Raw genomic sequence first — 26,023 nt, 5'->3', positions numbered from 1 at the left:
AGGTCGAAAGAAGAAACAAAATGGCGGAGGAAGAATCGTCAGAAACACGGCCTGATGACAGTAAGGACAATATTTTCGAAATATTACAAAAGGAAGCAAAATTATCTGCAGAAAATGTCGTAGGAGGGGATACCAAATACAATGCTGGCGTTGACATGCACCACGCTCTCTCGGATTTAAAGAGAGATCATCATGCCATTCATGGATTTAGGAATTTGCCAGGTTTGCAATGCCCACCTGTTCAGACGAACACTGCAAAAGAAGAATTGGATAATTCAGAGGTAAATTCCTCTCCCGAAACAAAGAGACTAAAACTGTCAATGCCTTCGGCACCCCAAGGAGTATCTGATTCATGTGTCAGTCCAGAATCGGGAAAGAGAAGGCGCATTCAGCACGATTATCGACGCCTATCAAGCTCAGGTTATGTTGATGATTATGAAGCAGGTAAAGATCAACGTTTCGCGGTTGGGAACGAAACTGAGTTGGTCCCGGGGACAACTGCAACATCCCCAAGATCTAAAAGCAACACATCATCACCGAAGACAAGATCTCCAATATCGTTTGGCACTGTAAAGTTTCCTAATTCTGCTGCACAGGATACTGGAGTAAAAATGAATGTTCAGAATAATTCTGAGGTGGATGGCTGTAGAGGTAAGACAATTTTAATTTTTATCCGATGTTATGTATACAATGTATACAAATGTATAGAATGTTCTAAGCTGATGTTTATAATATTGGGCATAATTATTCACTTGTGATTCACGACAGTTTATGACAAGTAAAGAGGTTTAAATGAGTAGCAGCGAGTGAGAAATGGTGGCCAACATGAATTTATTACATGACTACACATCCTTATACAATTATTCTTGAGACAAATGCTGATTTTACACCTGCCTACACCACTGTTCACAAGTACACAGACATTGGTAAAGTGCATATTGAAAGATGGAAAATATATTTTGCCCCAATTCCCGGACCATGTATATTTTAAGGAGTTATAGCTAAAACTGCACCTCAGCAAAACGTCCCAGATTAGCGAAAACGCACCTCGGCTCAAGTGAAGGCTACTAGTGTCTGGCGAAAACGGCACATTATTTTTTTTTTAACCTTGGCAAAATAAATGAAATTTAACTTAAATGGTAATTTGCAAACGCCAATAATTGTGAAATGTTGAAACAAGCTTACATTAGAAATTAGCCTCTACCCCAACAATATTCCAACTTAGCCTGTACACAACTCAACTTATGGTGAAAACATAACATGCTTTGAAGTATGAAATGAAAATAAACTCACATTGTCTCATACAAACACAAATAACAGGAAATACCATGTGAATACATCAAATACATCCAATAACATGTAAATACATCAAATACATTCAATAACATGTAAATACATCCAATAACATGTTAATAGACCATAATTACTACTACATGATCATTCTTATTGTTGTCAAAAATAGAGGTGCTGTTTTCGTCAGACACATAGTAGCAATTTTCACCAAATGCGGTGACGTTTTCGCCAAAGAAATTGGTGATGTTTTGCTGAGGTGCCGTTTTAGCCAGCACCCTATTTTAAGTACACTGAAATAGTTCAAAATGAAAAGATGTTTTGTAGAAGAAATAAAGGAGAAAACATTAAGTTTTCCTTGCCTCGCCCACCTTGGCTACTACAATGTTACTATATGTTATGTTTAAATACGGCAATGAGATTAATCTTGTCCATTTTTACCCATTTTCTAGCACACAACTCTTTAGGAATATATTTCCTTTCCGTAACACTAAAAACTAAAAGAGAGTAAATCAAATATAATGTCACAGCTTGATTTAGCTATATCAAATATACACCAGTGCAACCTATTACTAAAAAATGCAACCAAATATTTTTGTCTACGTGCAGCGAGTGCATCATCAGCATGTAAGAAAAAATTCAATTTCACACAACAACAATCACACAATACAGCTAGGCTTTATCTACCATATCACTGAATGCTTTCTTGTGTGTAATTCATGACTCATGAAACAGTCATCAGAGCTCTAAGATTTTACTTATTTAGTCCAGTTTATGCATGTGTGTTTCAAGTTTGATAAATTCATGGGTACAGGATGCAGCCTGGTTATGTTTGGTTACCATGGTTACTGCAGACCGCCACCGTGGTCTAGTGGTAGTGTGTCCGCCTCAGAGCAGAAGGTCCGGGGTTTGATCCCCGGCCGCGTCACACTAAAAGACGTTCAAAGATGGTACTTGTTGTTACCCTGTCTGGCGCTCGGCATTAAGGGGCTTAAACAAGAACTGGTTGGCTCGGAGTCAGTATCCTGTGTCTGAGTGGGGTATTAATGTTAAACTGTGGCATGGTATCTCAGTGAGCTAGCACTATAAATCGGCGTCAGTCCGGACTAGTACAAGCAGCCAAACAAATACACACACGTACATGCACGTCACTATATAAGTGCAATAATCTTGGAACGTTAAACCCCATTTCACCTCACCTCTGGTTACTGCAAATAGCTTTTCATATGAACATGCACCTGGTGCAAGTTAAATCAAGTTCCTTAAATCAAGCCCTGAATATGACATGATATGGAGATTTATCATTCCTGTCTATTGTCAGAATAATGTATTGAAAGTTCATTTCTTTCCTAGTTTTGATAATACCAGTAGTTTAAGTAGTTTCAGTCAGAGCGACAAGCACATAATCATGATAATAAAAGCCTGATCTGTCTTAAATATTGATATTGCAAACACATAACATGATAAATATGTAATACTTTTAAATCACACTAAGCCAATGAAATGACGTTAATGATGAATTCTTCACTGGTGAACCTGGTTAAAGGTTGTGTTAAACTAACCCAGTGATGGAGATATATTTATTAAATGAGAGGTAAAATGTTATGAAATGGTCAGTGTTCCCATTTACCAGTTTTTTACTGGTAAAATTAAGCTTGAACCGGTAATTCATGTGACTGCCAGTCCCCAGTCCGGCAAATAAAGTACCTTATACATCTTTGTTGTTGAACAAAACATTGGTGATATTCGGATATGTATATTTTTCGAACAAAGTCAGCTTGTCTGTTACCATCAGGGTTTCCTGTTGTCTATTTTTTGTGCAAGGAAATAACATTTCGCTTTGCTTTGAGGTTAAATGGATATTTGTAGTGACTTAGTCTTGAAATATGACTGCGGAAAATTGTGACTGAACTTTGTGTGAATGACGTGTAGATCTAACTAAGTCAAACTAGGTACTTCAGAGATGACTTCATTGCATTTATTTGTTGAAAGTTGGGAATTACAAAAATTAGTGGGGACTGGTAATTTTTAGAGTTGCCAGTCCAGTAGGACTGGCAGTTTCAAAACCCAACAGGAACACTGAATGGTATGAACATGGTGAATGTGGATTGTGAAACACCTATTTGCACTTTTTAAAATTTATTTAATTGGAAAAAAAAATGTTTTATAGTTATTTATTTATGATATATTTACTGTAGTTGCCTTATTTATGCGTATACAACATTATCAGTTATCTCCCTTCACCTTGCAATTACATGTGCAGTGATTTGAGTGTGGTTAGCACATTGATTGAGACAAAATGCGCACTTCTCCATGTTCTCAGAGTACAGTGTCAGTCACCCGGTTTTGGATTATATCCTTTTAAGAAAAGTTATTTCACTGCTTGGTCAATTGGTAATTGACAGTATAATATTAGTCCGTATGTGCCTTAATGTTTATATTTACCAATGTCCGATGAACAGTTGCTGCATTCAGCCCTTTCATTAGCGACTGAATTTCAACATTGGCATCCTTATTTTGGTCGCCGATATGGTTCTCTAATTATTGTTATCTTTACTGTAGAATTAACTGATGTGTAGCTGGATGTTATTCTCACAGTGTTTTCTACATTTCGTCAAAAACTTCCAAGAAATGAAAAGGATGAGAGCGGGAGAGAACATATCAAATCATCATCTGATAGATTTGTGGTTCTGATTAGGGGACCGACCCTATGAAATGCTTCCAACTGTAATGTTTTTTCACTATTAGTTAACCCGATTGACATTTGCTCCGCAGTTTCACGAGAAACGTGTATAACTGCACTTTCATCTGTCAATGTACATCTGATAGCTGCTTGTAGCAGTGCGAGGATTCAGTTATGTGAAATTATTATGCTGTGTGCAGTGCATCATGGATTTCAAGTTTACAAACTTCTGACATGCGTAGATCGTTCTGCCATACTTGACAACTTAATTCCAAAGTGCTTTTCCATCTTTGCCCAGCCAAAAAATGATAGTACTACCAAGTGGGTTGAAAATAGTAGTGACAGTAACTTTGAAACAAGCCGATCAGCCGATGGGCACAAATGAAGACAGGGAGAAATCGTCAATGGCAGCAAAAAATCCAAGTTAAATCAAAATCTGTCATTGTGGAAAGGAAAAAAGGAAAGGAAAAAAGGAATGGCTAACATGATGAACACAGTATGCGATACTAAAATACAATTTCGAGTCTGATACTATGATTTCATGTTGTTGTGCACAGCCTGCATGTTCCGACAAGACAGACTTCGTTGTTGATAGTTCAAATTTGAAAGAGGAAAATCTGGCTGTACATTATCTAAGTATGAAACACTTGCTTTTCATTTTCAGAGATATTTGTCATGTTTGTCAAGACATTTCAAAAGATTCAGAAAATGCTTTTAAAACGTGTAATTTATTTCAAGATAAGAAGGGAAGAGAAGCAGGCAACCACAGTAATGTATAGTCAGTGGACCTGGCCCATCTCTGCTGCGAGAACCCATGTTCAAGCACTAGTGTGACTAAGCAAGTAAACTGGACCAGACACCGAAAGTTCCAAATATGTAATGTCAGCGCGATTTCTCTTAAACTATTCAGTGGATTCATCTCAAACGTAGTACATATAATCTGTGTCATATGAAAGGGTGCAGTCAAAAGAAAAAAATTGTTTTTATTAATTTTCCATTTTTTTATGAATTTTTCTAACCCTAACGTCCATCTGAAAACTTTGTCCACGCGATTTCTCTTAAACTACTCAGTGGATTCATCTCAAACGTAGTACATATAATCTGTGTCATATGAAAGGGTGCAGTCAAAAGAAAAAAAATGTTTTTATTAATTTTCCATTTTTTTAATGAATTTTTCAAACCCTAATGTCGGTCCGAAAACTTTGTCCACACGATTTCTCTTAAACTATTCAGTGGATTCATCTGAAACGTAAGTTAACCTTATCCTAGCTATTTAATTTGTAACTACTGACACACTAGCAGGTCGGGGGTATTAGTGAGCCACGCTCACTTTTGCACTTGTTAAACAGTTGCGTTGGCTCCTACGAAAACCATTTCATGCAGGAGCCAGATGGCTCCTTAGGTAAAAATTAACCAAGAGAGTTGCTGCATGTACATGATAGACGTTTTATGTTCTCTGTTGATATCTTGTGAATGTATGGACAGTGTTAATTATCGATCAAATTCAATACATTCCAGGTGTAGGCTCATATCAGTACTATTTATGTTTATTTGCATATATCTATATTATATATACACACATTTACATTTGTAAGCTTTCACAAAGTTGGTGTGATCGCACTGTGATGTTATGCAGTGTTCAAAGTTTTTTCACTTTTGAGGCTAGTAATTGTTTCATCATGGTCCTATAATCAAAATCGCAATTGTAAGGTTTAACATGTTTAACTAAGCGTTTCTGGTGTCAACAGGGCACACCTTATAAATCATATTTGTTTATAAGAGCCGTAATAAGTGCCCTAGGTGCTTAGAAAAATGACAAAGGGGCGCTTACTTAAACCTACACAAGTTTATTTTGTTGTTAGCATGGTTAGAGATTCAGCGGTAGAGAAGAAACGTAGTTCAAATGTCTATGAAACTAAAAGTTTTAAATAATCAGAACTAGGCTGTTATAAACCCCTGCTGTTTTGTGTAAAGGATCTCTATAATATAATGATCAGTGTTATCAATACGAGAAACTTGGTATTGTGATACAGTAAATACGCATATGAGGTTATCTAGCAGGAACTACTAATACTAAGCTCTGTACATTGATGTGGTGTTTTACTACTTGTTAAAAAAAACAAATTTCCACAGCAAGTCACTCAGTGTCTGTGCTGAAGGTTATGTTTACTTGGCCAAAGACTCAACATTCAATGGTCCATTTCCAGTACACAGCCTAACTTTACACCTCTCTTCTCTACACTCTCTCCCCACTTGATTCTGGGTGAATGAAAGAAAGAGAACCCATGTTCAAGCGCTAAATGTAGCTCGCTGCATGCAGATGTGATGGAGGACAACTGGATGAAAGTATGTGAATCCACAGTTGATCAAGGTCCCTACAATAGACATCTGCTTCCACACACTTAAGATAATTGTAGTTCATAGATGTCTTTGTACCTACACTAAATAACCACTGTAGGAAGTGAAAATTTACCCTTACACTGCCAAAAGAAATCCTCTTCCTCTTTATGAAGAATGTGTTTATTGCAAATTTCCGACCGACACATTAAGACAGCTAACACCCTCAGGGTGTGGTGGGTAACCACTGTCATAATTTGCTGAGGTTTACAGAAGTAACCTTTTCTACCCCCAACATCATCTTTGTCTCTGTCTTCTGTGCTCTCACTGACTCAAATCACTCATTCAATCACAAGTGATGACGATCTTGATATATGTGTATTAGCATCAGCATAAAGTGGGGAATGGGGATATAGATTTTTTTAAAAAACCTACCACAGTTAGAGAACTTCTTTGATAGGCATTTAGAAGTTGGAATACTCAATAAGGATAAGATTGATGGATGGACAACATCTTTATTACAATTAAGAGCGACGTTTCGGTGAACATGGTGAAGGTTCTAACACCGTTATCAAGCCAGTGACATACAAAGTATCATGCTGTGTATGGTTTACAAGTATATATACAGGTAGGAGGCAACGATAATTGTCGTTACTACCCTTGTGTATACATAACAGGCTTCTCCACTCCAGTATAACTATATCTGATATCTACTCTACTGTATAAACACTGCCTCCTACCTGTATATATACTTGTCAACCATACTCTGTATATCACTGGCTTGATAACGGTGTTAGAACCTACACCGAATCGTCGCTCTTAATTGTAATAAAGAAGTTGTTCATCCATCAATCTTATCCTTACACAGTTAGAGAAATTTTAGACACTGATGTTACTGCTCATGATCTGAAATGTGTTTGAAACTTTGTGTCATAAATTCATTCTTTATAGCATTTAGGCACTTGAGTTTCTACTCAGTGCATACTGTGTGAAAGGTTTTCTCAGAAAGATACATGAACATGAATGAAAATTTGCTTGCTCATCTAAGAGATACATTTCAAGTCTGAGTTAAAAAATGATTGCCATGAATTATTTTTTACACTGCTACTGCCCTTGATATTATTTATTTCATGGTATCTGCAAGGAGGACAAGTTTTCTCAGAAACTACTGAAGTTACATGAATCGAACTTTGTGTGCTTATCTAAAAGATACTGATCAAGACTGAGTTCAAACCTTGATGATCAACTTCTAAATGCCTATCAAAGAAGTTAAACTTGATGTTGTAGTGTTTTTTTCTGTTCCATAGTTACCTTCCCTTTCTCCATGCTTTAGATTTTGTGCATCCTGTTCAGGAAATCAAGGTCCTCTTATGAAAGGAGCAAATGAGAGATAGTGGCAGGAGATAGTGATAACACTGTTTTCTTGAACATATGTTGATTCCACCAAGGGACATTATATTTGGGTGTATGCTGAATAGTCATTTACAATAGTCTTGACCTACCTGCCATAGACATTCAATGTCATGGTCAGCGTGCAAAAAGTGTGTGCTGTTATAGCATGAAATATGGTACGATTGTCCTTAGCTTAATTGGTAAAGTTTTGAGGAAGGTTACTAACCCCCTGTGTTTCCATGATGTTTGTTAGAGGCAACCTACCCATGTTTACAAGAAAAAAAAAATCAAATTTGAAGAGGACCAAGGTAATTAAACTGAAACTGTGTGCATATAACATTTTATTAAGGAAACTGGAGGCAAGCTATCTTACATGAAACATGTGTTTTCCCAGAAGTGAAATCATTCAACTGGAAGTGAGCTGTCCTATTAATGTTTAATGGCTCAGCAGAACTTCTGTTTTGACAAACGTTTAAAGCCACATTGCTAATGACGTGTGTTTTCCCCAAGTGGAAGTGCATGAAGGACTTCCACATTAACATGATTAAGGCAGCTGAAGGCACAGCGCTTCTGGATCAAGGCTGTTTTGCATTAGCATGATTAGGCATATGTTTTCCCCCAACTAAAACTGAAGTGATTATACTGGGAGTGCTTTTTACTGTGTTATTAGGGTAACAAGAGGCATGTGGCATGTTGTTTTTAAGTTGTACTGCACTGGGCGTATGTTTTCCCCCTACCAAACCTGAAAAGATTTTACTGGGAGTGCTTTTTACTTTGTTATTAGGGTAACAAGAGGCATATGGCATGTCGTTTTAAAGTTGTACTGCACTGGGCGTATGTTTTCCCTTAACTACAACTGAAGTGATTATACTGGGAGTGCTTTTTACTGTGTTATGTAGGTAGATAGAGGCATATGGCATGTTGTTTCAATGTTGTACTGCACTGGGCTTATTTTCTTTCCAAACTGTTAGTGATATAATTTTACCACAAGTGTTCGTAACTTTGTGATTAGAGAAGCTAGAAGACAACTTTCTTGTCCAGTGATGTAATTAAACGTCAAGTGCCTTTGACTTGCCAAGAGCTCCAGATAACTTTTTGTGCACCTCTAGGGTTTCTATTTTTATTGGGTTGTTACATTTTTTATTGAGTAACCCAAATTTTTCACTCATCTAATCATCCCTCTTATGGTTTTTTTCCCCAAATTAGTGAACATTGTACATGTTGTAAGATTTAAAAAAAAGATGAAATAATGTTTTAGATATATATAACTGGTCTAAATATACATGAAATATAGGCTTGACTCAAAAAGTAAATTAGCCCGTAAATGTGTGTACTACACATGCTGAAAAAGCTTCATTGGGTATTTACGCGTGCTTGTTTTATACATTTAAGTTTTTCATTTGATGCATGCGTTTCTGTACGCAAGTTAATTGAAAGTACCATTGGGTTTTGAATACTTTTGGGGAGTATTTTACGCAAATACGCTGCCTATCGGTAGCTCTGCTTGTCTTAAGGAAGTTGGTGGCATAGGGTTGGTTAAGTTGTATTGCTAGAGACAACATTAGGTATTAAAGATTCAAACGGTCTGTTATTGTTAGCTGTCACCTGATGTAGTAAAGTTGAATTTGTTCATGTTTGTGGTGGGAGAGGAAATTGTTTGATAGGTCTGCTTCTGATTCTGCATGTAGTAATGCATTACAATTACATTACAATTGCCATCAATGGCTCTACCCCCACTCAAGTTCATGGGTGTTTTTTGTTTGTTGGTTCTGTAACCCCACCCTCAGCTATCTTCCAGCCATTTTTACAGCATTTTTTGAATAGCTGAATCTGGTCCAGGCAATCCAGTGATTGACGTCCTGAGCATCAATCCATGCAATTCGGATATGTTGACTTGCAGTCAACCAAGTCCCTGAGCCTGACCACCGGATCCATTCTGTTGCCTCTTATGACAAACATAGATTGCTAGGGATGTCGATTTGGGCTTTGCAGATCATGCAGAAGTGCCTAGTTGCAGTGGTGAAAGTCCCAAACGCCCAATAATCAGCACTAGTCCTGGAGTCCTAGCCAAACTGTTCAATAGTTAAGGTATCATAAGGACTAGTAGAAATTTGCCATTTTTAAGGGTATGCTATATGTTATCATTATAAGGACTAGTGAACTAAACATGTTAGTTTCTTCTACTGATAATAATGTTGTGGTTCCAATTGCACTTATTATTTAATTTGAAAATAGGGTAGGTAGGTAAAAAAATAATATGTAGGTAATAATATTTCATGCCAATTTCACCATAAGCTGAACATTAACATGAAGTGAAATTCATTTTACATGATAGACATATTCTCAGTGATGCATATAGATTCTTTGCCACCTACCTTTATTTATTTTAAAGATAGTAGCCCTGCTCTGAATTTATGTAATATTTTTCGAAATTTGAAGGCAACAATAGCCTTGAGATATTTCTTTGGTGCGAGAAAAGTTTTAAAGTCCAATATATAAACTACACCTTGCACGTTTCTTAAATATAATATTAAAATATACTGGCTTTACAACAGTATGTGGGATTAAATACATGCTACTTAAAATGTTTCTTTTGGACCAAAACTGGGTCCAGATCAAGACAGTGAATTTCAATTACAAACTGCAAACTGCACATGCTTGTTGTTGTTTGTTTTATAATTCATCACCCGACATCCAACATCAAAGGGACGGGTAGCACATGATGGTTCACTCTCAGTCTGCCTCCATCTGCCTACACTGTAAATTAAAGTGTAGGCACAATAACCAAAACAAACAAATCTTCTGTTGATACCACATGTATGTAAAGAAATATCTGATTCTAAACTGTGAAATTGTAGACAATTTCATATATGAAACAACATCTTCCTTTTCTCTCGCTGTTACATTGTGGACCATTCCATTTTTCACCAGGTAAGATAGCATTTCACTACTCTCAGTCTGCCTACACTAATTACTAATTTATACTCGATCTGCCTACAGTGTTGGCAGATTGAGATGTAGGCAGACTGAGAAGTTACCCACATGATCATTGTGTGGATAAGTGACATGTCTTGAGGGTTAGATGGGCAGTCTTTGTCATTTGACACTGAGGTGAGGTTTGAGATGATCCCATCAATTAACATGCTGTAAGAAAGGTGACAGAGTCTGGCTGCTCGGGACATTGTATCACAGTCAACAGGGCGAACCGACCTTCTAACATGTCTAAGCGGAAACAAAAAGAGCTAGGTAAACGAAGGAAATCTGTCAGTATAAGAATTCTAATCCTGAAGCAGTCTAGGGATAGGTAATATATTGAAAACATATTATGTATTGTATAATAGCTTTTATGCCTCGTTGCCCTGTGAAGATTCTGGGTCAGTATAGGTCTTCAGCAACCCATGCTTGCCGTAAAAGGCGACTATGCTTGTCGTAAAAGGCGACTAACGGGATCGGGTGGTCAGGCTCGCTGACTTGGTTCATACATGTAGTACAAATTACTATCTGAGCTAATTTGATATATCATAAACATGATAAAGAAAGTGATGCTTTGGTTGTCCCAACCCTACTGAAAATGGTTCGAAAGTGTGGAGCATTGTTTATTCTTTTAAGTGCAAGTATCTTGAAAACAATAGTTTTTGTTTGTTTTCTTTGTTGTTTAACGCCACACTCAGCAATATTCTAGCTATATGACGGCGGTCTGTAAAAAATCGAGTCTGGACCAGACAGTCCACGCAATTGGAATATGAACATGCATTTAAAACCAAGTCAGCAACCCTGACCACCCAACCTGTTAGTCACCTCTTACAACAAGCATAGTCACTTTCTACAGCAAGCATGGGTCTATCCCGGATCTTCACGGGGTTGAATACATTATTATGTAGCCGGTATGATGTACAATGCGATGGCCGAGTAAGACAGAGTGAAAATGTAAATTTAGTGCTGTTGTGCTCAGTTAAAAGTAAGTGTTTTTTGTATTTTGTATTTTGTATTGGTAACAACGAGTGTTAAAAGTGCTAACGAGGAGGTATTGATTAATAAGTACAGTCTGCTAGGCCTGCAAGCTGATTGGGTAATACCACGAATTGGGTAGAAAAGATTCGCGATCATTTCATTAGTTGTGGGGAGACCTGTGTTGAATATTTAATACCAGTATGGTGTTCATGTCAAGATACCGGTATAGCTTATGGGGGAGTGTCAAGTAGGGCTGGCACGATTCACTCACATATTTGGTAAATCGAACCATATCATATCATTCAATTGAATCCGTTCTTCATGGTCACTAGGTTCGAATATTTACACACAAAAAAGGAGTATTTTTTACTTGAATCTGTCTGTTATTTATCAAAGCGAGATATGCAAAGTGTCTTTGCTAAGGCACCTTATTATACTTTTTTTCTCCCAACGAAAAGACATCACCAGCTGATTACCGTGAGCACGGAGTACTGGAAGAACCAGTAAAAAACTGAACTTAATCAACTGTTAATTACACAATTTGACTTCAATCCTTGGTAAAATCAACGAAACAAACTAACCTTGTCTCTTCAATCTGACAGTCTGAACACGTGTTGCCCCACTGGGAGGTATGGAATCACTGTTCAGTGCTGTTGGGTCAAACTGTTTTTTAATGACGCTCCACAAATCAGCAAAAATGAGATATCTTTGTACCTGCGCTAACTCGCGGTAGGAAGTGAACATTTACTATTACAAAGCCAAACAAAATAAGATAAAATATCAATAGAACCAGAACAAAACATAAAGAGCTCAAACACTGGATTGTCTGGTCCAGACTCGATTATTTACAGACCGCCGTCATATAGCTGGAATATTGTTGAGTCCTGCGTTAAACAACAAAACAACCAACCAACCAACATAATGATAATAATTAACATGGTCAAACCGTGTCAAATAATTCATATAATTACTAATACAGCAACTGCTGACTAAATTTGTTATTACTTTAGGAAATAATTATTCATATTTGTTACCCTATATTCGTATATCATATTCACGTCATAGTGTATTTGTTGTAGCCCTAGTTCATGTACCCTTGATTTAATGATTTTAAAGTTAAACATTATTTGATCTTTGTGCCCAATTAGAGCTAATTAACCAGAACCGTGAGCTGGTGAGTGTTGTCTCAGTCCAGGTATCATAAAACACTCAGCTATGTGTATAGTGTAGTGTAACACAGGTGACATGGACTCACCGAGTCTTTGAAGTGTTGATTCATCTTTTCAGTGCTATTTCAAAACAAACTTAACCAATCTGTTTTTTGCAACCTTTTGTGGCACATGCTTTCAAGATGGGGATCATCCTGCTTATCTTTGTCCCTATTGTCGGGGGCAGACTAGTTGTGCGATCAAGCATGTAATTTTGGAGGAAATCAACTCCAACTTGACCATATATGGAGCCTCCGCTGTATTTTAGTTTCAGCCTTTGAAATAAATAGACAGGACTAGATTGCTAGTTAACCTTATTTACGTGATGCTTTCAATGTTTTGGGGGCGGTCGGGTAGCCTAGTGGTTAAAGCGTTCACTTGTCATGCCGAAGATCCGGGTTCAATTCCCGACATGGGTACAATATGTGAAGCCCATTTCTGGTTACCCCGCCTTGATACTGCTTGAATGTTGCTAAAAGTGGCGTAAAACCATACTCACTCACTCACTCACTCACTCACTCACTTTCAATGATTTGAATATGATATTTGCATTAACGATATTACAATCTATTCAATTCTGCAAAGTTGTTTATACCAATGAGACTTGCACTGTACAGATTAATGCCTTACTATAATTCTTTTTTTAGATCAAGTGGTAAATGTTTTCAAAAGTCTTTAACTTTGTGTTTTTAGGTGATGGCAAAACAAAGACAGACAGCCATGAAAGTAGATCCCCACACAAGGACAGGCACAGGGGCCATTATTCACACGGTCAAGATAAGAAGGATTCTAGTCACCATTCCGACACATCCCACCACCATAGTCGGCACCACCATCACCACTCACACTCACACAAGTCAGCTTACAAAGACCTGGACCGTCACAACGATAAACAAAAAAATGTAAATGGATCCGTGTCAAATGATCACTATGGTGCTGACACCATCAACAAACGTTCTTTAAAAGTTGACGCCGTTAAAACAGAAGTGATTGCCAAGGTCGAACACACAGCTTCTTTGAATCGAACTGTTGGCCAATCCAAACCTACCAACAATCAGCCGAGAACGCCAACAAAGAAACGAATTGTTAGCAATTGTGGTGTCCAGGTTAACCTGAGACGGCGAACCGATACCAAGTCAGTTCAGGTGTCACTTGGCCATCCAAGTGGTTCAGTTCATCGGGTCACTAATGGAGACAGACATCATGCTCCTAAAGAACATCTTGTCGGTCACCAAAAGCAAAGAATCAAGATCTCACAAGGAACTCAGACTTATGAAGCAGTTGCACCTCCTCCAGTTACCACTTTACCTCCTTCCTTGAACTATGTAGCTCCTACTGCAAGCTTTGATGCTAAAGTCCATATGAACAAAACCCAGACTCAGGTACCTGGTCTCATTCAGTCAAAATATAGCAAGTACATCCATGTTGAAAAGTATGCCAACGGAGGGGCGCATGTCGTGCACACGTACCAAGATGAACTGTCAGAACTCAGCAAGGAAGAAATGGAAGAGTTTGTGTCCGAGTATTTTGACCTTGTGTATGGAGAAACGAATGGTTCTGCCAATTTCGTGATGGGTATTGTCCATCGGGCGGCTGAAAACTTGCCCGACTTTATTGACTATTTTGGTGACTTGTATCCCAATCTCACCGTTAAAGCTGGTGTTCTGGGAAAGTCAGACATTGAAACTATGACAATAGCTAAGTACAGAGAACAGGTTATAAAAACATATCAAAATGGAACATACAGGTCAGGTCCACTCTTGCAGATCAGTCTCGTTGGAACAGTTCACGAAGAAGTTGGAGATTATTTCCCAGAGTTCCTCGATTTATTGGAAGAAAATCCTTTCCTTAATGTTGTGATGCCTTGGGGGAAACTGGCAGCTATCAAACTGAATTCCCGGACTGAAAGCAATGATGGTCCTATATTATGGGCCCGTCCTGGTGAACAACTGGTACCAACAGCTGACATGCCAAAATCTCCTTTTAAAAGAAAAAGGTGAGTTCACATTTGTTAATAGACTGTTGTTGTTTGTGATCTGTCTCCCATGTGAAATGGGGGGGGAGGGGCACATGTGGCCAAATTGTAAGGCCCTGATTATGTTTCTAGGATTGTCAGCGCCATACCGTAGCGTGCTGGTTTCACCAAAGTGGCTAACATCTGTAAACATGGTAAATCATGGTTTATGCGACAGACAGATATGCGTCCAGTACGCTCAAATGTTGTGATTGGCCACAGAAAAAGAATATACTGCATCTCGAGGGACGCACAATAATATTAACTTTACCTTCAGCGTATTAGAAGCAGTTGTGGGTGTCTGTTATCCACCATCAATCATCACGATGTTCAATGAATTCAAAGTCAGTTAGGCATTGCAGCCATGGCGACAACAGACTTTTTTTGCACAGGTGCATTGACCTGGTAGAACCACACACCTTTAGCATGTTTAGTGAGTTTTCCACATTTAGCCTCAGTGTTCTCACACAGTTGCCTAGCAGATTTGCAAAATATTGGCCATTAATGGTCTGTTTCCTTTGTAATCTCTGAAACTGAAGCAATCACCTTGCCAGCTGAGGAAACCGACTTTGCCTTCTGCTCTGGAGGAGACATGAGATGTTTCAACTGCTTGGACTGTTGTTTTGTCCCTGGCTGATAGTGGTGAACGCAACTCTCAAGACTCATCCATGGTTACAAATCTCTCAATGAATTTGAAATCAGCTGGGTCAGCTTCAAATCTGCCTAAATTCTCACGAGAGATGATGAACCTGATCAGGAATCAGAACCCTTGGAGCCATGGAGCCATGCAGCCTTGGAGCCTTCGAGCCCAGTATGCTGAAATGACCTACGTCATGCCCGGTTCATTGCTCATAATGGTCTAAACTCTGTCACGAGGGATGCCTACATTATTGGCTATGTGACGTGTTATGAGTCGTCAATCATCCATAAGTATATCACATATTTTTGAAACATTTTCCTTAGTGGTGTCAGTTGGAGGTCTTCCTGATGTTGAATCATATTCAAGACTGTATCGTCTCTTCGTGAAATCTTCTGCCTGCCAACTTCATAACAGTGGCAAAGGAAGGAGTATCGTCCTATAAAGTTGACTCCATGTCCGCATGGATGACTGTAGCATGGAAGCCAATTGTGCCCAATTTCATCAACAGAGTTTACCTAGACCGTTTCATGCCTGCAGAAAAGTTCTACCTTGATTCAAATGCAGCCTGTAAGCATGTGAAGTATTCTATTTGATACATGGAAACTGCTAAGGGTGTACAATACACCCTTCGTAGTTAGGCTCAGAACTTTCCAGCCACCCCTCGTAGTAAACACAAAATGGGGGTTGTAAATATAAGAAACATGTTCATATCAGTGTGACATGATCTGACCTGGTGATGACCTACTGAAAATTTACTTGAATTCTTTTTTTGATCTATGGATTTATCATGTTTATGTCTAATGTTTTCCTGGTGAATTGTCATGTGTGTAAACTTCCTCATTATTAGTTTTTTGACATATCTCTCTGCTAGCACTGTGGACAACGGTTTCCTTATTTCTAGTTAGACTTTTTGTAAACAGTTTCCCATGGACCAGATAGACTGGTCCACCCAGGCCCATCTTTGGTATTGAAGTGTGTCCACATGAAGAACAACCCGTGCTTGATGAAAAAGGCGACTCTGCTTTTCGTAAGAGGCGACTAACGGGATGGGGTGGTCAGGCTCATTGACTTGGTTGATGCATATCATCGTATCCCAGTTGCTTCGATCGATGCTTATGTAATTAATCACTGGATTGTCTGGTCCAGACTGGATTACTTACAGACCGCCGTCATATAGCGGGAATATTGCTGAGCGCAGCGTTAAACAACAAACAAACCAACCAACCAACATGAAGAACACTTTTGATCAATCTTGAACATGTTGAATGTCATTTCGACATGAGGTTGATAATATGCCATTGTAATTTTAAAAGTTTTATAAATTTTGTGAATGATTCTGTGAATAATTCTGTACATTAAGCATGTTCATATATAAATTTGCATGTGTTTCTCCAGGTTAATTGTGCTGAAATTCATGTGTCCCTGGCTTCATATAAGAAATATTTTTGTATAAAAATATGATATCTAACACTGTGATTTTCAACTTCATCACCTCATTTTTTCTGGTAAAATGGTTTCAGGCAAACAAAAATTATTTTAACAGTGTGTTACAATTCTAACCATGTCATCGACACTTTCTTACCCTGACAAGACAATCCTTATTTTGACAGGATAAACAAATTATTAACCATAAACAAGACAGTGGCAAGTGCAAACCAGCATTTCAATATTTTGTTTAAATGAAAGTGTATTCATTTTTCAGGATTCAGATTCCCTGTACATGTGTTGTAAGGGAGTGCCAACACTCAGAAATCTTATTTCTTACATAAATGCCAAGTAACCATGGTAACATTCCTTATTACATGAAGCCAGTGACCAGCGTAATTTTGCGCAAGTAACTATACAAACACATTGATGACCATAGTAACAGGATCACTTCCCGAAAATAAACCTTAGGATTCACAAACTGGAAAGGGTGTTACCCATCTCAAGAAAATGAAGGGGGCAAACCCAATGTACAACTACTTATGATCTTGCCACTAATGCTTACTGGAGCGGTCGGGTAGCCTTGTGGTTAAAGCGTTCGCTCGTCACGCCGAAGACCTGGGTTCGATTCATGACATGGGTACAATGTGTGAAGCCCATTTCTGGTGTCCCCCGCCGTGATATTGCTGGAATATTGCTAAAAGTGGCGTAAAACCATACTCACTCACTCACTCACTAATGCTTACTGCGACTTGACATTCACCGAGATCGTCGATGGATCAATAGTTTTCTGCCGTTAGCATACTACATTTCCAAAGAGCATGCCAAAACACTTTTTTGAGTGCCCTATGGCACCCCTAAAAACATGCGATTCCTGCTGGCCAAGTATTAGCCAGGCCTTGTTTGCAAACGTTTCACGACTATGCTTGTCGAAAGAGGCGACTAAGAGGATCGGGTTGTCAGGCTCTTGGACTTTGTTGATGCATGTCATTGTATCCCAATTGCGTAGGTTGATGCTCATGATGTCAATCATTGGATTGTCTGGTCCAGACTTGATTTTTAACAAACCGCCATCATATAGCTTTCATATTGCTGTGTGCGGCGTTAAACAACAAACGAATGAACAAACTCAGATGGGGGGAGATTTGAGTGGGTTCTGTCTAGCCTTAAGTATGTTAGTATTGTCCAAAAGAAATACTTTCGGCACAAATTATTACAATTACGAAGGTGAAGGAGGGTTAATTGTCAATTTGAAAATTGTTCAGTAGGTTGGCACATAAAATGTTTTGCAGGATGAGTTGATTTTTCTGTTGGACTTATGAAATCATGAAACACTGAACATGCTGAAGACATGGAAGCTGATTTTGGTTTGTTTTTTACACAGAGGTTTGAATGAGCTGAAGAATCTACATTACCTGCCCCGAGCCACCGAGCCAAGAGAAGTCCTGGTGGAAGACCGTACCCGTTGTCACGCTGACCATATCGGGCAGGGGTTTGACCGCCTGACCACAGCAGCAGTTGGTGTCCTCAAGGCTGTCAACTGTGGAGAAAAGTAAGCTAGGACTCGCATATTTCTGTCAGAAAAGAAAGATCAAAACTGGATTAGTCATATACATGTCCTCATACAAAAAGGCAACTATGCCTGTCGTAAGAGGCGACCAACGGGATCGGGTGGTCAGACTTGCTGACATGGTTGAAGCATGTCATTGATCCCAATTGTGTGGATCGATGCTCATGATGTCAATCACTGGATCGTCTGGTCCAGACTCGATTATTTAACAGACCACCGTCATATAGATGGAATATTGATGAGTAAAACAACAAACCAACCAACCATACACAAATCCATCCTCTTTTAATCAGTGGATCAGTGTATTGTGTAGATGTCAATCTTGTTGTGATAATGGCCCTTTTGCCACCAATACAATGTTTTCTTTTCTTCTAAAAATAGCCATCCAATCAAAGTCCAAGAGACACTTGGTGATAAGTTAGAGGTGTCATGACACTACTGCTGAATGTATACTCAACGATACATTGGCTCATCATGATAACCTGACTGTTTATGCTCATTACATTTGACGACAGGTGAATAGAGTGTTATGCTTCTATGAATTTTTGCATATTACAAACATTATCCTTTTTGTAGAGCCTAGTGGTTCAAGCATTCGCTCGTTACGCCGAAGACCCGGGTTTGATTCCCGACATGGGTATAATGTGTGAAGCCCATTTCTGGTGTCCCCTGCTGTGATATTGTGGGAATATTGCTAAAAGCAGCATAAAACCTCACTCACTCACTTATTGTAGACATGTAATTGGTGTCAGTATTGTTTCTTTTCATGATGCTGGTTGTGTAATCATGGTAATCATGTATTAGCAATTTTGAATATTGGTTCTAGTAATCATTCTAGTCCAGTGAGTTCGGTTATGGCAACATTCTTTCTGTACATGGATTGACTGACTGGAGCCAAAACTTCAATCTTATATATAATATAAGTAGTTTGCATTTATCTTATACTAGGTGTTTTAGAAATATTCAAAGATAAATCTCTGAAATTTTCAAAATTAAAAACCTAACGTCTATAGGTTCTCGATAATAATGTGATGCAATGTGGCTGGAGGTCAAATCTAGCAATCAATTTGTTAAAGCCTAAACTTTTAGTATGTGTTTTCATTTTCTTTTTTATGCTCTGGTTGGTTGAATCTAAATACTAAACCTGCTAAATATGATGCCTTTTTTTTTAGAGATCAGTCAAGGATTGTCAAAGATGTAATCTGTTTTGATGCAAAAGACTTCTTTGATTTGACGACCAAGTTGCACCTAGATTTGCATGAGCCCCCTGTGTCGCAGGTGAGTTCACACACAGTGCATTGGCAGTCCATATGTCATTGGAAAATGTGTATAAATTGCACAGAATCCAGAACAATCAATTTCATGGGTTATATTTCTTGGATCAAGAGAGGTACATCTCTCATATTTTATGCAGTTTAACATGTTGAGTCTAATTGTGGTTATTTTGAACATTGGATAGACTTATGGTTAAAACATTTGATCGCCATGCTTAAAACCTGGGTTTGATGCCCCACATTAGAACCATATGTGAAGCCCATTCTTGGCCTCCTGTGCTGTGATATGGCTGGAATATTTACTATAAAGTGGCATAGTTCAAAGCTCACACACCCACTCACTGCGACATTTCAACCCAAGATGGATCCCAAACCATTTAGTTCATAATCTGAAAAAGTGGCCCAATAACAGTAGCCTAATTCACAGTAGTAGTCATTGCAAGGGTTTAATGGGGGTCCTGGGGCCTTTTGCGAACGTATTGAAATTCAAAAGTTGGGAATGGGATGTGTTACCCCTTAAATTTGGCTTAAGAAAAGGCCCCTTGACTTAGTTCTTAGTTACAAACTCTATTCATGCTAAAGGAAGAGAATATATGGATGTCAACTTCTTTATTTTGCTGAACACAATGTTTCGGAGTATATGCTTACTCCTTCATCAGGTGACTGCCTCTGTGGTCTCGAGGTAGAGCGTCTGCCCGGGGAGTGGAAGGTCCGGGGTTCGATCCTTGGTCGCGTCACACACTAAGACCTCAAAAGATGGTACTTGTTGTTACCCTGTCTGGTGCTCAACATTAAGGGGCTAAAACAAGGACTGGTGGGCTCGGATTCAGTATACTGTGTCTGAGTGAGGTATTCATGTTAAACTGCGGCATGGTATCTCAGTGAGCTAGCACTATAATCAGCATCAGCTCAGACTAGTACAAGCATCCACACACAGGCGTGCATGCACGTCGCTTTATAAGTTAAACCAAATTTCACCTCACCTTCATCAGGTGAATGAACTCCATGAGGCAGAGAGCATAATATATGTACATGTAACAACACAATTAATAAGATAACAATAGGCGGAAAATAACAAAGGGTAGAAACTAACAAGGGATGCCAACATATGATTGGCGCTGATAGGTGATCAGCAATGGACAATGGAAGCCAACACTTCATAGTAATTAGCGCTGACGCCACGATTATGTTTCTAGGCTTGTCAGCACCATACCTGTGCTTGTGGGTTTCACCGAACGTCTGAGACCTGCATCACTTCAGGCTTTTCTCACACATTAAGCTGACACGCCGCGATATAACTGGAATACTGTTAAAAGCGGCGTTAAACCCAACTCACTCACTCACTCACTCAGTTAGCGCTGATGGTATGGAAACCAGTGCTTAAATTAATAGATAAGTACCGTATTCGACGTAATAAGCGCCCTGCTCTAATAAGCGCTCACGGCAACATTTGCTAATATATTGGCTAGTGAAAAATCCCAATTAGCACCCCTTCCGATTGATCAATGTTCACAAGACTTATTTATTCGCGTACAATATGCACTCGTGTGTCATATGCACCCTTAATTATGGGCAATTCAATTCTAGAAAAATATATCTGTTGTACATAAACATTTCAGGCTGTCAGCATAAACCACGAAATTTATCTTTCAATTCTTTTTTTCACCAAAATATTATTCTAATAAGAGCCCCCTATTTCTAATTTTGAGAGCGCCCTGGGCGCTTATTACGTCGAATATGGTAATATGGATAAGTAAAGGATGCCAGGCAAACGGGAGGCTGGGGGTAATAGCACTGATAGGTAGTTAGCACTGAAGGTGAAAGAATGGACTACTCATGTTGGTGTTGAAGGAAACATGGCTTTAAAAAGCTGACTTACCAAGAATGCAACAGAAAATATCATCCATTGAGTAATTGTCGCCATCTTGTTTCTAATCACCAGTGTGTCACCTGGGTTGAAGACGCCAAGTTGAATCAGCTCCACAGGGAAGGTATCCGCTACGCTCGCATTCAGCTTTGTGACGACGACATCTACTTCATCCCGCGCAATGTCATCCACCAGTTCAAGACAGTGTCTTCAGTCACCAGCATCGCTTGGCATGTCCGACTAAAACAGTACCATCCTGATTCGCAAAACTCTGCAACAGACTCTGAGGAAAATGTGTTGTCAGAGAGCAGTGTCACTGAAGAAAGATCCTTTAGTGAGTCCGAGTTGAAATCAGGAATAGTCAGTCATGTCCCCGAGCCAGAGAAGGTTCTACCGCCCTCAGAGGTCACGCCCCCAGTGACCCCGGTGACCCCAGTCAAGGTGGAGACCCTGAGCCCCGAGACCTCATGATCAAGATTGCAGTGTCCATCATCACATTGTAAGGACAAACTCATACAGTGGTTATTTTGTACATGTTCACACGTTTTAGAATGGACAGGATGATATTACAGATATTTTGCCCATGTTTCTTGTAGATTTGGCATTATTTTTGTGAAGTGCATCATTGAGAAAAGTGCTACCAAACAGAGGTTTGTTGATACAGTGTTTTCCTGTGACTTCCAGCTGAAACACAAGTGTCATGGTGAATACTGAATCTATGGTGGTGGCTTTGTACATGCCAGTTTTATCCCGCTGTGTCGTATCTTGATTTACCCGAACATGCCCTTGATGAATAATGTCTCGTACCTGTGTCTGGGTCACACATTGTTTCAACACTATCACATGATCTTCGTCGAATAGATCCGTCCAAACGCTTCTGTTGTTTTTGTTCACTATTTGTCAACCTTACGATGTAGACAGACAAGCATTTGGGAAGCCCAGGATGCACTTGCACAATGTGATCTTAGAGCTACTCTGATCGTAACTCCAATATTTTGACTTACAATAATCATTGCGCTGAGATCACTTTGTGCTACTGGGCCCTGGTGGGTTTAGGGATACACTATGTAGAGTTGTGTCCCTTTGCTTTCTGGATGTGATGATGATGGATTTGACTCTAAAATTCATCTCCATCGCCCAGGATCCACTTGCACAACGTGATCTTAAAGCTACGCTGATCGCAACTCCAATACTTTGACTTACAATAATCATTGCAGATCAGTTTGTGCAAGTGGGCTCTAGTGGGTTTAGGAATACGCTATGCAGAGTTGTGTCCCTTTGCTGTCTGGAAATGCCGATGATGGATTTGACTCTGAAATTCATCTCCATCTCAATCCTTGGTGTCAACACCATATGCTTGCTTGTGGCTTTCACCAAGTGGTTTACATTTTGACCGTGTCTGTGTGGCATTTCCTCTGACATTAAGCAGATACTGTTGTTTGACGGAATACTAGCTTCATGAATTCACATCATTATGAAACAGATGAAATAGATGATTATCCAGAGTCATCTTTCACCCATAGAAATAATTTCACAATTAATTTTTGTATGGAAACAATGAACTAATGTTATGCCCGTGAACACATGCATATGTAATTATATATTTCCTTGAATCAGCCTATTATAAACAAAGCTTCAATCATCAATAACTCATCCACAATTCATGGTTTTCACCATTATAACAGGTCAAACGCATTAAGTTATTCATTTCACATGCTAAGTTATTGTTGTACAAATATTATTGTATGTTTGTGTTTGTTTTCAAAGAGAGATTTAATGAATTGACACCTACCTGGACCTATTCAAGGGAAATAATTCATAGAATAGTGATCTAAGGGAAGTAACCCTTGCTTATATTGTCTCCCCTTTGCCAGTAGAGCGAATCTCGATAACAACATGGTCAATTTTGTTTTTTCTTTCACAATGACTGAATAGCAGAAAGTTAAGAAGTTGACTTTTAGGATTTTCGTAGTCACTGAAATATGTTAGTGGTATGGTTGTTTTGCATAAGGTCAATTAGATGTAAAAAAATTAATATATGATTTTATGCATAGCACCTTGCCAAATAGGTGTCATTTTGTCATGTATGCTCTTGTGAAAAATTGAAACCTTTTCTGTACAAACTGCTCAGTTTTGTTTTGGGAGACTTTTACAAGACATTTTGCTCTCAACATCATAAAATGCACAAATCACAATCGTCTATCAGAGTTGTGTAAAGTCAACACAATTAGGGATGTTTTAAATTCATTAGAGCAGATATTGAGAAGGAAAAAGATACATTTTCTGCTACAAAACCATCCAAAATCTTCTTTAAGTTACCTGTCTTGTTTTCTATTGGATGAAAAAGTGGAAACTTTTCTTTCACAGGTTTTGTGAATAAGTTGTACTTAGTATGAAATGTCCCCCCTGAGCAGTTCACAGACTTTAGTGTACACTGAAGTGAATATGTGTTTACAACCTCAGGTGCCGTCTAGTTTTAAACATTATTCATGTTGTGAAAACGTGTTGAATTTTATATTTTATCACCCTGTTTGAAGTTGTAGAGTAGAGTTGTAATGTAGACTTCATGCCATGTTAAAAGCAATAAAACCTGAAATGACCTACCTTGATATATGTATCATGCACTCTGATCAAGTAATGTTTTTGTACAATAGCGGTAAAACAGATTCAACATTTTTAAATACATGTTTGTAGTTGATAATATATCAGGGCTAAAATAACGACAGTAATGGTTTAATTTGATGGATTTTCTTCTTTTATGGACCATTCCTTTTTGATTGACATTGAGGCGAAACATTTGCATAAAGTCAAATGTGTTTGATAAAAGTGACCTAATTGTTTTGGTCAGCCAAACTAGTTGACCATCCAAATGACAAGCGACCAGGGCCTCGTTCCACAAAGCGACCTTAGCGCTACGCCATTCATAAGCCTATGTATGGGAGTTACAATTACCTTAGAGCTACACTGTTCATAAGCCTATGTATGGGAGTTACAATTACCTCAGAGCTACGCTATTCATAAGCTTATGTATGGGAGTTACAATTACCTTAGAGCTACACTGTTCATAAGCCTATGTATGGGAGTTACAATTACCTCAGAGCTACGCTATTCATAAGCCTATGTATGGAAGTTACAATTACCTTAGAGCTACGCTATTCATAAGCCTATGTATGGGAGTTACAATTACCTTAGAGCTACGCTATTCATAAGCCTATGTATGGGAGTTACAATTACCTTAGAGCTACGCTATTCATAAGCCTATGTATGGGAGTTACAATTACCTTAGAGCTACACTATTCATAAGCCTATGTATGGGAGTTACAATTACCTTAGAACTACGCTATTCATAATCCTATGTATGGGAGTTACAATTACCTTAGAGCTACGCTATTCATAAGCCTATGTATGGGAGTTACAATTACCTTAGAGCTACGCTATTCATAAGCCTATGTATGGGAGTTACAATTACCTTAGAGCTACGCAATTCATAAGCCTATGTATGAGAGTTACGATTACCTTAGCGCTAAAATCGCTTTATCGACCAGGGCCCTGGAAATTAAACAGTTCTCAGCTCTTCAAAGTAATATAATAACGTCAGTTCTTAATATACCTTTTAATGTTTTGAAGCCATTTGCTGTGTAAATGTGGTTCACATGTTAGTTAACTGGATCAATCATACCAAGCAAACAATTGTCACTACCTCATCCAACTCCACTATGCATGTTATAACTCATGTTTGAAGCAGCGGCAAAGGAAAAGGTTTGGTGTACACATGACATAGATGGAGAATATATTCTGAAAATAACAAGAATTCCAAGTTTTATTCCAAATATTTTGTTCATAAGTTTAAAATCAACTACTCAAAAGAAATTATGGAACACAATATTTTCATATTACTGAAGTTTATCTGTCATGCCATGTGAAAAGATCTGGTGTTCCTTAACTTTTGAGTAGTGTATGTGCTGCTGAAACAAGATATGCTAGTGTTGTGTTTTAGTTTCGAATACCATTCTCGGATGTGATCAACGAAAAAGAATCAACACTGGCCTTTTTGGGGAGTTTGTTGAAAGATCCATGCTTCTGGGCCCACTGGGCAGAAGACCTTGGTTCGATTCCTGATATGGTACAATGTGTGAAGCCCGTTTCTGGTGTCCCCCGCCCTGATATTGCTTGAATATTGCTAAAAGCGGCGTAAAACCATACTCACTCACTCGTCTATCCATCTGTCATTCCATGTCTTAACACTTCAATAACCACAGAGCTTTGTCCTTGGACGTGCCAGAAATCTCTGATCATGGGATCGAGTTCCGGTTCGCCCCGATTATGTTTCTAGGTTTGTCAGCACCATACCTGTGCTTGTGGGTTTTACCAA

At 38.7% G+C, this 26,023-nt stretch overlaps 1 protein-coding gene across 1 annotated transcript; it reads left to right on the top strand.

The window, feature by feature from the left end:
• Positions 1-20: 20 nt before the first annotated feature.
• On the top strand, positions 21-24,946 carry LOC139445854 (lysine-specific demethylase 9-like). Its single transcript, XM_071227083.1, has 5 exons — positions 21-651; positions 13,555-14,857; positions 18,325-18,492; positions 19,683-19,788; positions 21,727-24,946. The coding sequence occupies exons 1-5, from the start codon at positions 21-23 to the stop codon at positions 22,120-22,122; spliced, it is 2,604 nt and encodes an 867-aa protein (XP_071083184.1). The 3' UTR covers positions 22,123-24,946.
• Positions 24,947-26,023: the final 1,077 nt, after the last annotated feature.

This window comes from Haliotis cracherodii, unplaced genomic scaffold (genome assembly GCF_022045235.1).
Source record: "Haliotis cracherodii isolate W230 unplaced genomic scaffold, xgHalCrac1.p SCAF_6, whole genome shotgun sequence".
Taxonomy (NCBI): domain Eukaryota; kingdom Metazoa; phylum Mollusca; class Gastropoda; order Lepetellida; family Haliotidae; genus Haliotis; species Haliotis cracherodii.
The sequence above is the reverse complement of the archived record's forward strand: the minus strand, read 5'-3'. Positions and strand labels throughout refer to the sequence as shown.